Source organism: Malania oleifera, chromosome 13 (genome assembly GCF_029873635.1).
Source record: "Malania oleifera isolate guangnan ecotype guangnan chromosome 13, ASM2987363v1, whole genome shotgun sequence".
Lineage (NCBI taxonomy): Eukaryota > Viridiplantae > Streptophyta > Magnoliopsida > Santalales > Ximeniaceae > Malania > Malania oleifera.
Genome location: NC_080429.1, coordinates 75,501,722 through 75,514,670, shown reverse-complemented (window position 1 = coordinate 75,514,670; position 12,949 = coordinate 75,501,722). Strand labels below are relative to the sequence as shown.

The following is a 12,949-nucleotide window of genomic DNA, read 5'->3' as shown; positions in this document are numbered from 1 at the left end:
TTCAACCAGATAGCATGGATGCAACGACTTGGAATGAATTGGGAGCAATCATTCGACTTTGTTTAGCTAATGACTTGTTGTATCACGTCATGGATGAGGATTCTCTGGCATTAGTTTGGCGAAAACTGGAATGCCGATATATGTCTAAGGGTTCATCAAAATCTGCAAGTGTAGTGGAGGAATATTTAGAATGTCATAAAGATATGCTATGTGTTTCATCGGGTTCGGAGTGCCTCACGGGTGATTCTTGGATCTTAGATGTCGGATGCTTTTATCCTAAAAAATGGTTTGACACCTACAGGTCAGTTTATACTGGTTGTATTTTGATGGAAAATGATATTTCATGCAAAATATTTGTTATTGGAAATGTCAAAATCAGAATGTATGATGGTGTTGTAAGAACCATATGTGATGTAAAGCATGAACCGGGTCTAAGGAAAAATGTTATTTCATTGGGTACTTTACACTGTAATGGATATTGTTACAAGTCTAAAAGTGGAGAAATGAAAGTGTGTGAAGGCAACTCGATAGTGATGAAAGGAGAAAAAGTAGCGAGAAATATCTATGCACTGCAGGACGTTACAGTTGCAGGCGGAGTTGCAACTATTGAATCTGAATCAGATATTTTGTGACATATGCGGTTAAAGCATATGGGTGACTACATGTATTCAGATGTTTGGAAACCGATGATGATAGCATCAGGGGATAGACATATGTATTTCGTGTGTTTATCACAAAGGGTCTTGGTGTACTTCATGCAGTGGCCGAGGTGGAAAACCAGATCGGGAGAGAGATTTTCAAGTCAAACATTGGGGCTAAGTACACTGGTTTTGTTCAAGGAGTGTTGTGAGCAGGGCAAATCATATTCAAGGCTTACAAGGTACTTCTTGGTGAAGTCAGTGAGTATGGCGCGTTTCTTGTGTGACCAAACGCCAAAGGTATCACTAGATGGGAAAGTTGCAAGTGAATTGTGGGCAAGTCTTGCGGTAGACTACTCGATTGTGAGTGGATGTCCACTGGTGCACTATTCTAGTGATGGAGGATCTAGACTTGGTGTTATGTCCGGACAATACATCTTTCTGAGATATAAAAAAGGTGGGTTCAAGTCGGGTGATCCTGTGGCAAACAAAGGGATGATCGAGGACATGGTTTTTCTTGATAAAGCAATGGAGCAGTGTACTCAGGTAAAAGAAGAGAAACAAATGTTAGAAACTACGGCAGCAACAATTATGTTATTCAGGTGGAGTTAGGGACTCGGGGCAGAAATGCAAGGAGTTCTATCTCGGGGCAACAGTATCACAGTATGAATGAGCATGTGCTGCAGGTGGAGCAATAGACTCAAGACAGAAATGACATAGTTCATATTGCAGGGAGTTCCAGCTAGGGAAAACCAGCAGAATCACGGTGGGCTCAGGTGCATTATCAGACCACCACTCAGGTATAAATTTGACACTCTGGAGTTTTATGTATTCATTACTACCAGCAGCAAAGTTTCTACTATTTTTCAAGTTGCAATGCATGGCAAAGGGAAAATGGATGTACTGTAGCATATGTACCAGGTGTGTGAGTTGGTGAGACTTCCAGTGTGGAAAAGGGTGATAGTATGCAGTTGAGTGATGTATCTGTTGTGTGTGAATGACATGTTATTGGCTGGAAAGGCTTTAACTGAGGCTAATCAGTTGAGAACTCTGTTGAAAGTTTTTGACATGAATGTGCTGGGTACGGCCAAGATGGGTCTTGGTTTGCTTATTCGCATGGACAGAACTGCAACGAAATTAGTGTTATCTCAAGGTGGTTTTGTGGACAAGGCTATAGGGAGATTTGTGTTATCTTAAGGTGGCTTTATGGATGGAACCGCAGAGAGACTTTGTTTGCTGTCTCAAGGGGGTTCTGTGGAGAGTCAATATGGAATGTCTACCGTACGGTACCCAAGGTCGGACTGTGATATCCGGGATATGTCAAAGGTACTCCCATGATTGTGCAATGGAATGTTTTAGCAGGCAACAGAGTGAACCGTTAGCTATCAGTTTTGATGAAGACTATGTAGGGGGTTTTAGTGATATAAGGATTGCAGCAGGATTTGTGTTTTCTATTGTGGAAAGGTCTTGTTGGAAGTTTGGGGTGAAGTCTTCGGGTGATGCATCTACAATTGTATCAGGGTTGATGGTAGAAGCTGAAACTACCATCAAGTTCAAGCAGCGTTGCTTGGACTTGGTGCATGTCTCCAAGTGCTAGAAAGGAGACAGTAACGTTCTAAAGTCAAGGTGGAGCAATTAGATATGTTTTTCAAGTTTTCCTAAGGGTCGTATAATTGCCAAGGTGGAGATTGTTGTATTTGTGTGTAGCTCCTATACTTAGTGGAGTTCATAAACAAAGGAAGAAAAGCATAAGGATGAGTTCATTGGTGTTATGCAGCAGGGACTCGTCGACGAGTGTGCCTCACTCGTCGACAAGGAGATATCGAGAGCAAGAAATCTCAGAGAATGGAGTACCGAGAGTAGCAAATCACAGTTTTTCAGTGACTTGTCTACGAGTGGGTCTCACTAATTGACAAGTGGACCCTTCACGTCGACGAGTGTACCCTGCTCATTGACGAGTGCTCTTGAGGCTGCGAGGAAAATTTCAATTTTTGAATGCGAACGTTGTGACGGTTGGGGATTCGGAGGGAAGCCTCCAAGGGGTTGTTAAATTTACTATCCTAAGTATATTGCAAAAAGGTTTAAGGGTGAGAGATGTAGAGAAGATCATTGTAATACCATTGTATTGTGCACTTTGATCTTCATAGTGAAATTTTTCCTTATTGCTCCCGTGAATGTAGGCTTTTCGAAACCACGTAATTCCTAGTGTCGTTGCTCTTATCTTTACTTTATATTGCTATGGTTGTGGAAGTATTCTGTTTTTATCATTTAGATTGTTGCAAGTGTATGTTTGATCCTTTATACAATATACATATTTTGCTGTGCATTGTTTAGAGAGGCATTATTTGACAACAAAAGATAATGACTCAAAGTAAACCCTTGATGTATACCTATTGTGATTGGGAACTCTCTAAAATCTCCTCTAACAGTCCTAACACTAGTCACCACTCTATCGTACATATCCTTAATGACCTCCATATATCTACTGTAGGCTCCCTTCTTTTCTAATACCCACCAAAGCACTTCCATATGTACTATATCATAAGCTTTCTCTGGGTCAATAAAAACCATATGCAAGTCCTTCTTATCCCTAAAATTTTCTATTAAACTTCTTAAAAGATAAGTAGCTTCTATTGTTGATCTCCCAGGTATAAAACCAAATTGATTTTCTAAAATCTTCGTTTCTAATCTTATTCTATGTTCAATCACTATTTCCCATAATTTCATCATATAACTCATAATCTTAATTCCACGATAATTATTACAGTTTTGACTATCACCTTTGTTTTTATACAAAGGTTCTAGCATACTTTTCCTCCATTCTTCTTGCATTTTCTTGGTTTTTATAATATTATTGAGTAGATTAGTAACCAAATAATTCCTTTATCCCCTAAACATTTCCAAACTTCAATTGGTATTTTATCTGGTACTACAGAGTTCACACTTTTCATCTTTTTTAATGTCATCTTAACTTCAAAGACTCTAATTTTGCAAATAAATCTCCTATTTTTAATCTCAACTTCATTTGCCACTTCCAAGTTCAATCTTTCATTTTGGTTTTCATTAAACAACTTATCAAAGTATCTTCTCCTCTCTTTTATGTCTTCTTCTCTAAATAGGACATTATCATTCTCATCCTTTATACATTTTACATCACCTAAATCTTTGCATTTTCTTTCTCTGACTCTAGCAAGTCTATAAATGTCTTTTTTCTCCTTTTGTATCTAGTTTAGTATATAAAGTATCATAAGCTCTATGTTTAGCTTCATTGATAGTCTTTTCTGCATTTTTTCTCGCTTCTTTATATTTTTCAAGGTTTTCTATTTTCTATAGTTTTGCCATATTTTATACCAATTTCTTTTGCTTTTAACAATTTTTCAGACTTCTTGATCCCACCACCAACTTTCTTTACAACCCTAGTATCTCCCTTTAGACTCACCTAAAACCTCTTTTGCTATCCTTACGATGGAATTTGTCATTTTATTTCAAATATTATTTAAATCAATCTTATTCCTTACTGTCCAATCACACTCTTTGTTCATTTTATCTTTAAATTTTATTATATTAACTGCCTTCAAGTTCCACCATCCAGTCTTTTTGTGTTGATTTATGCTACTTCTTTTCTTCCATTTTTTAATATGAATATCTAATACTAAGACCCTATGTTGTGTAGCCAAACTTTCACCTGGAATAACTTTACAATCATTACAAGATAGACGATGCCTATTCTAGTTAAGAAGAAATCTATTTGACTTTTATTGTACTCATTCTTGAAAGTTATTAAATGTTCTTCTCTTTTTATAAAGCAAGTATTCAATATAACCAAATCGTAAGACAAGGCAAAATCTAAAATTGTATCACCGGCCTCATTTTTATCTCCATATCCATGGCCTCCATGTATCATCTCATAACCTATATTATCCTTACTAATGTGATCATTCAAATCAGCTCCTATGAATGTCTTTTCAGACATTAGTATCCCTTATAAAATACTATCCATATCTTCCCAAAATTATCTTTTCAAATTTTCTACTAATCCTATTTGGGGAGCATACTCACTAATGACAGTCACTATTTCCAGCCATAAAGCTACCCTGATTTTAATGATCCTATCCCCTAAACTTTTAACATCTACTACATTATCTTTTAGGTCTCTATCTACAATATTACCCACCTAGTTTTTATGCTTTTCTTTACCAGTGTACCAAAGTTTAAATCCTGATTTTTCAATTTCTCTAGCTTTACCTCGTACCCATTTCGTCTCTTGAAAGCAGATTAAGTTAATTTTCCTTCTAAACATTATATTTCCACAATTTCCATACTTTTTTGCGTAAAGAGTCCCTATATTCCAAGTTGCTAATCTTATCTTAGTTTCTTGTGCTAACTTATTAGCCTTTTCCTTTTATACTGACCCGGTCTATTCCCTTGATCTAGCTGAATTTGGTAAAAATAAATGATAATGAGATCTGACAAAGTTTTACATTGGCTGTCAGCTACCTAACACAACTCTGATTCTTTATCCGGGCTTGGGACCGGCTGTGTGAGCAAAGAATTTGTGTTACACAGGCAAAGTACACGAGCCATATGGAGCCAAACTAAACTTTATATATATATATATATAATTCTTAGAGCAAAAGCCACTAATCTCCCTCAGGTTTGTCAAAAAGATATATACCTCTTTTGAGGTTTCAAAAATCTTAAGGGGTTCTTCTGAAGTTTGGTAAAAAGACATGAACATCCCCTTGGCTTTCAAAAATCCCACGAATCTCCTTGGACATTTGATTTTTGGAGCACTTATGCCTCTAGTCTTGTCTCTTTGCATAATATTAGTGGAACTTTGCCAAACTACAGCTAGGTCCATGAGATATTTGGAAACTTCATAAGAGGTTGGCATCTTTTCGCCAACCCAGTGTGAAGTCCATGGAATTTTTGAAACCATAAAAGAAGCCTACATCTGTTTACCAAATCTCAAGGAAGGTCACCCCCAAATTCTTAACACATTTTATATGTTTTTTTAAAACAAATTGTAAATACATTGTCATTATTAAGTTCATAAACTAAAGTAAGAATCCATAAAATTACCTTTAAAAATTTATATTCTCATTGAAATTACAGATCTAGCCACAAACAAACGATTGACCTTGTCAGAGACTAGAAGGCAGCATTTTGTAATGGTTTTTCTTTTTTGTATTGTATTATGTTGTTCATATATTGATACTTCCTTCTTGTTTATAGTTTTTCTATAGCTTTTCTAGCTGGTTGGAGAGGACTCTGTTGACTATATGAGTCCAATCCTGTTTTGATAATGACAAATCACATGGTATTTGATCTATGCATTGAAATTGTGAACAGGAACAATATTTAGCATGCACGGAAGGCTAGAAAGTCATGGAGTCATAAAGACTAAAGCATATACATCTTGGCAAAATTCATGGAACTAAAAGAGTTGAAGAATGAAGATGCAAGCGGCACGTTCAAGATCGTCATGGGAATGGGTATTTAGAACTGAATGTATTTACATATTTCATATGATTTAATTCGAAACTCAAAATATACCCTAGACTGACCTTAGGACTCATGCATCTCATGAACATCTTTAGGCGATATTTATGGACTTAAGAGTTTTTTAATAAAACCTCAGAAAATATTTTATAAAAGAGCAAAGAAAGGGAGCAAAAACAGATTTTTGAAACTAAAAAGAAAAATCCAAAAAATGTTTTGTTCAGAAGACCGAACTCCCAGACCAAAAGACTGAAATGTCAACTTCAGAAGACTGAAGTGTACGCTCAGTCGTCTGAAGATTCAACTTCAGAAGACCGAAGTTTAAGCTCAGTCGTCTAAAGAATTTCTTCAGAAGACCGATGATTAAGTTCAGTCGTCTAAAGAATTATTGGAGAAACACAGAAACAGGCAGAAGCACACCAGAAGACTAAACCCTGACTTCAGTAGTCTGAACCCAAACTTCAGACGTCTGATCCTATGTCCAGGTTAATTTTTCGAAGCTGTAAGGAACTTCAGTCGTCTAAGCCTTACTCCTCAGTCGTCTAAACCTGCGGAAAGATTAAAAATTTAATCTTTAATGAGAGAACACGCGAGTTATTTTTACATCAAGTTGATCCAACGATTAGAAATCATCCTAAGGGCAAGGTTACCTATATAATCAACATCTAAACCCTAGTGCCCCGAAGAGAAACAACCTTTGGCTAACAATTGAGTGTATTGAACGTTTAGCACAACTTGGGAGAGCATTGAACACACTGCTAAAATTTTTGCTTGGGATTTCAAAGCTTATACTTCAAATCTGAGCTAAGGCTACATTGATCTTCAAAAAGCATTCTAGCAATTGTAATGCATTCAACTTGGTATTGAGATTTGGTAAATCGATTTGTTATTTTCAAAGAGTTTTTCATCTCATCATCTATTATTGAATATTATTAGAGAGATTGATCTTGAGTGTACTTATATATATATAGATTGTTTTGACAAGATCACTACTTGAGAAAAGTTTTGCCATTGGCTAAATATCTTTGATTCAAGCGCGTATTCAGTTAAAGACTCGATATTTTCGATATTACAAAACCACTTGATTAAATATCCTTAGTTCATAACTATATATATTATTGTGGGATATTTTCTGAAAAATATTATATAAGGTTTTTGATCTTTGGAACTCATATCATATATATATCATATATATATACATATTCATATACAAAGATCATATTGTGTTTTGGATATTTAGAAGAAAACTTATTGATCTAGTGTGTTTTGGATATTTGGAAGAAAACTTATTGATCGAGATCTTTACAATATTCAAGATAAATCTTTTAATAAGATCACATTTGGTATTCGTGCATCTAGTAAGTTGAACTAGAACCCTAATTTCTCCAAAGCATTTACTTATATCATTATTTTGGGAGATTTGATAAAAGAAAAATTTTGTGAAGCATATCATTCATATAACGATTATATCGTTACATACATACTGAGCTTCAAGTTTCATCATATGAATATGTGTTAGGTTTTCAATTGTACTCACTAGCTTTGTTAGAAGCAATATTGAGTTGTTTTGCAGATTTGAAATTCTATATTGTAGTTACAGTTCGGGTTGTGAACCAGGTGAGGAGGAAGTCGTGCCTCTTGTAAGCAGCGGATGTAAGGGAAGCTCCGTCCCGGCTAAAGGAGCAGGGATTTAGTGGAATCCTTAAGTAGGTTACTCAAGGCAAGGAAGTAGGCCGAGTTGGCTGAACCTCGTAAAAACTGTGTTTGCCTTCTCTCTTCCTTTACTCCTTTTAATTTCCGCAACGCATTTCATTACCTATCTTGCATGTGTTATGTTGAATAACCTCACACGCACTTGATAATTAATTGGGTAAAATAGAGTTTATTGAGATAATAATTTGAATCAGTTTCAAACCCCTGCAATTAATTTGTTGAATATAGAAATCGGGATTAAGTGGTAAATAAGTTTAAAGAATTTTAAAAATACCCAATTCACCCCCTCTCTTGGGATTACACCTGAATTAACAAACTCCTTGTCCTCTATATTGTTTATTCCACTTTCCAGTTTTAATAAATTATCTTCTTTTTCCATCAAAAATATATTTAAACAACCCAAAGTTGTACTCTTTTTCTTTTGTAATTATAATCTTTATGTACAGAATAAAATAAAATAAATCACTTTATCATGTGTTATTATATGTCTCAAACATATTTTAAAACATTTTTATGGAGTTCAAAGGAATGCCAAAGAAGTGTTGGAGAAGTATCTAACATTAAGAATATATTTTTAAAATTATAGACAGATTTTGAAGTGTCGGATGTGTTTCACAGAAGTGTCCCAACAGTGTCCCCTCAAAGATTAAGGCTTTTATTCGACTAAATGTTCTTAAACAAGTTAACACTAACAATATGTTGCAGGGTAGGATGTCTTTTAAGGCTCTATCTCTGGATGTATGTTTTCTATGTTTTGATAGTTCAGTGTCTGGGTGGAGGATTTATTGGCTATCTCATTTTCAAGTTTCTGGAGAGATAAAGATGGGCTAGGTTAGGGGAGATGTGTGATTTTTTTCTGTTTTTGAGGGATTTGTTGGAGTGGAATGCTTGGATTTTCACAGAAAAGAGGACGTCTTCATCTATGCTTTGGGATTAAATTCAGTATTTGTCCTCATTGTGGTCTTTTGTAGCACATTGTTTCAAAAAGGGGTCTCTTTTTCAGATTTACCATATGATTGGCTGGCAGTGCTATTTTGATATTGTTTGTTTTTTTCATATTCTAAGGAGGATTTTTTAAGCCCCTTTTTTTATCTCTTCTTCTCTTCAAGTTTCTTTTTTTTATATAAAAAAATTTTTAAAAAAAATATGTATTACAAAAAATGTGTCCCAAGAATGACCGATATAGACACGGCACTGCTACTAGAAGTACTGATATGGTTTTGCAATAATTAAAATATAATATCTAAAACAAATAATCCTAAAACTATATTTTTCAGATTATAATATTAGAAATATTAAAAATTTCATCATATAAATTTTAAAGAAATTGTTTAATCCTTAATTCTATAAAATTTTAATATATTTATCGCACACAAATTGATACTACTATATTGTGGTTATACTTATTTTGATTTGACACTCATAATATTCATCAATAGAACACATTTTATTTTGAATTAAAATTGAAAAGGAGAAGGTTCATTTAGCATAGATATAAAGATAGGACAGTACTAATTGATATGGAAAAAGTTAAACAAATTTAGTCTTAACATATTATTATGAGTATGAGTAAATATAGTATGAATGTATGATATTAGAATAATAACATGGATATACATGTGTAGCCATAATATGTTATTACACAATGGACATGCGCAAGATATTTTTGCAGAAGTCAAAGGTATGATTATCTAAATGTCATTCAATAAAACATTTAAAGAAGTTCATAAGATTTTAATTTTATATGGTGCACACGTACGACATGTTAATTTTTTAATATAATAATTAAGTTTTAAATTTTTTTATATGGATTAGTGTGAAATAGAATTCGCATGTAAAATTTAAAAAATTTTATAGAAATTAACTATTATCATATCATGTAGTCGTGTTTTTTACTTTCAAAATAATATTTAATTTAAATACTAAAGTAGTAGGTTTGAAAAACAATTCCTATACACATAGGTAGTTAAAAGTTATATAATTGTGATTTGTTAACTAAAATAGTTATTAATCCTATTTTATTTACTTAATTATCAATAAGTTAGTTTCTTCTAATCTCAAATCCATTTGGTTTTTATAATCAAGAAGATACTTCCAACCACAGTTATTAAATTGAGATTTGAATTGTGAATTAAAAATTCCAAATTTTAGGAATCATGCATTAAAAATCGAACTGAATCGTGATCCGGTAAAATTTTCACAATCTATCCCAAATGACATGCACATACCGAAATACATACAACAAACAAAATAGTAAAATACATTTAAAAATTAACAGTAAAAATATATAATTTCATGTGTATGCTTTCTCTAAACAATAAAAATTCAAGGTGTCAATAAAAATTATAAAAACTAAACTTTATGTTGTTTAAGAAAAGGAATCAAGAAAAAAAAATTTAAAAAAAAAAAAACTGAACTTTTAGTGTTTATAAACAATAAAAAAAAAAAGCATGTTTCATGCATAATCTAATTTAAAATCCCAAAAAAAAAAAAGTTAACTTAAAAAACTAATAAATTATTGAACATGCTACTCAAATAAAATGATGGTTTATATCTCACACACTTGTGAGTACCACCTTAACCGGCCAGTCTTCATCCCCTTCATCTCAATGGCAGAACAATATACTCCTCCAAGAGGGAAGAATGATTTTGTGAGGCAAGAAGACCTAAAGCTCAAAGAAATACTAACATAACAAATGAATGGAAGGCCAACCATCAGGTCTAAATAGATCTAATAGGTTCAGAATCATGCGAATCAATCAATTTGTTAGATTAGGGGTGTGAATCAATAGATTCGACAATGATTCAACTGTTTTATGATTCTCTAGCAAGATACAAATCAACTTGGTGTGGAATTTTTTTTTTTCTTTTGGATGATAAAAGAAGAATTTCATTAATAGAATAAGAATATACAGCTAGGAGAATAAGACATCTCCTTAACAAAGTCTGGAAAATCTAGAAAGAAAAAACACACACACACACACACACAAAGAAACAACCTAAAGACTAAAAAACAAAAGAGAGAAAAACCAACACAATTTGGTTTGGAATTGATACAATAGCAATATTGGAGTCACGAATCATGAGATTCTAACAACTATGCTTCTAAGTTCATCATTTTATTCAAAATATTTTCTTTTAGAAGTCACATTATTATTCATTTAAATGATAGACATTTTACAATAGTTTTGGAAGATGGCAAAGAGGTTTACCTACTCTAATTTCTTTTTGGAATATAACTTTTTATTTCACATTTAGGATATTGTTATCTTTAATTTTGTTAACTAAATGGACTGTCTTTCGTCGGTTCAGACCTTACCTTATAAAGAATAAACTTTCAAATAGTAATTTTATCTAACTTTGGCATAACGAATTTTTTATTTCTATATTAAGAATGAAAGAAAATGTTTAGGACCAAATTGAATCCCTCTTCAGACCTGAGACTGAACAGAAGGCAAGGGGGCAATGTTGTTGTCTAGTTTATACTGACAAAACTACAAACACTTAGAACAAGTATAATAAATGGAAGGAGAACATTTCGATAACTATATATAGATACAAACGAGTTATTCAAAATCACTATATTATCACCATATCGCGAAATATGAAGCATACATATTATAAATGGTTTTTATTGACTTAGAAAAGACTTATGATAGAGAACCTGGGAAATTTTTCAAGGGGGTTTCCATGATATGGATGAACTGCCAGCCAGTAGTGAGGATAGCTAAAATATACAAAAGACAAAATATTGATACAAAAAGTGCTGGAGAGGATTATACCCGCATTGGAAGATGATTCACCATTCTGCAGCCGGGAAGGGGCCTGAACAATTGGGCTCTGGTCCCTGGATGGTGCACTCCCAGTCGACATACTATCTGAATTATTCCCATTATCAGCCCAATTCCTGCACACAGGATTCTCCTGCATACTCGCCCTCCTCTCATTCAATCCCTCCTTCATTTTCCCACTACTCTTCCCGCCGCTGGCCGACCCTGAACTCGAACACCCATCACCACCTAGCCTCGAAAGATTGCTTGCGCCGAGCCCCGACCCCTTCTCACCGCCGCCACCGGCTCGAAACCCAAAGAAGCTCTCCTGCGGTAGAGGACCCGATCTCGTCTTTATCTTATTCAACCCCAGGGATGATGCCAGAATGGGCGACGCTGCTGCTGCCGCTGCTGCCGCGGTGGCCGACGGCCCTGGCTCCTTCGCATCCCCAAAATTCCGCGGTTTCAAATTTGAACTCGAATTTGAACATGCGGCCGACGAGTTGGGCTTAGACTGATTTTGAATTTGAGCCTGTTGACTCTGGGAGTCCTTGCTCTTCCCATCTTTCTTCTTGGGACTAACCTTAACTTGCGTTTGCCGGCACGAACCACCCCCCAAGCCAACGGCACTACACGAAGCAATCTGACACTCATCTTTGGCGGATTTAACCTTCTTCTTCTCAGATCTGACAGGGGAATTCGATCCAAACGATCTGGGGCTGTTTGATGCATCTGGGCTCGAAGACCCAGATTTCTTAGATGAAAAAAACCTGCCCTTGAACACCATTTTCGAAGCCTAGGGTTTATTCAGCCCTACCCAGATGCATGGCTGCCCAGTCCATCATAGACCAAGAAGAGAGAAGAAGACTAGTCCAAGTTTGTCCAAGCAAGAAAAAAGAAAGACGTCCGGAGGAAACGCAGGGTGCTTATGAGAGAGAGAGAGAAGGGTGTGTATGGAGAGAAAGTAGGAAATTATACGGAAAATGCGGAGATGAAGTGCGTGTGGATCACAGGCGCTTTAATAGGGCAGCGACCCCATTAGTCCAAAACTGAACTTGTGATTTGCATACTGCATTTATCACCAGCCAACCCAACTCCTCCACACTCATTTCTATGAAAACAAGCAATGTGAATCCCTAGTTTTATTCAATGTGAAAGAATATAATTTTTCATTTATTCAAGACATATACTAAATTTAATTAATACATTGCAGATTCTGTGCTGCATTCATTTTATGTCTGTTTTTCTGGTCTTTTCCAAATTTATGTACAAATTAATGAACCTATTGGTCTTTCATTTTTAATTCCAATGAAACTTTTAACTAGT

General features: G+C 34.8%; 1 protein-coding gene across 2 annotated transcripts in view; it reads right to left on the bottom strand.

Moving 5' to 3' along the window:
- LOC131146639 (probable serine/threonine protein kinase IREH1) overlaps positions 1–12,669 on the bottom strand; it is a 74,513-nt gene extending 61,844 nt beyond the window's left edge. For both annotated transcript variants that reach the window (XM_058096367.1, XM_058096366.1), the window contains exon 1: positions 11,636–12,669. In XM_058096367.1, the coding sequence (XP_057952350.1) occupies positions 11,636–12,410 (775 nt within the window). In that variant the 5' untranslated portion in view covers positions 12,411–12,669. The remainder of the gene's footprint in view (positions 1–11,635) is intronic.
- Between the last annotated feature and the right edge of the window lie 280 nt (positions 12,670–12,949).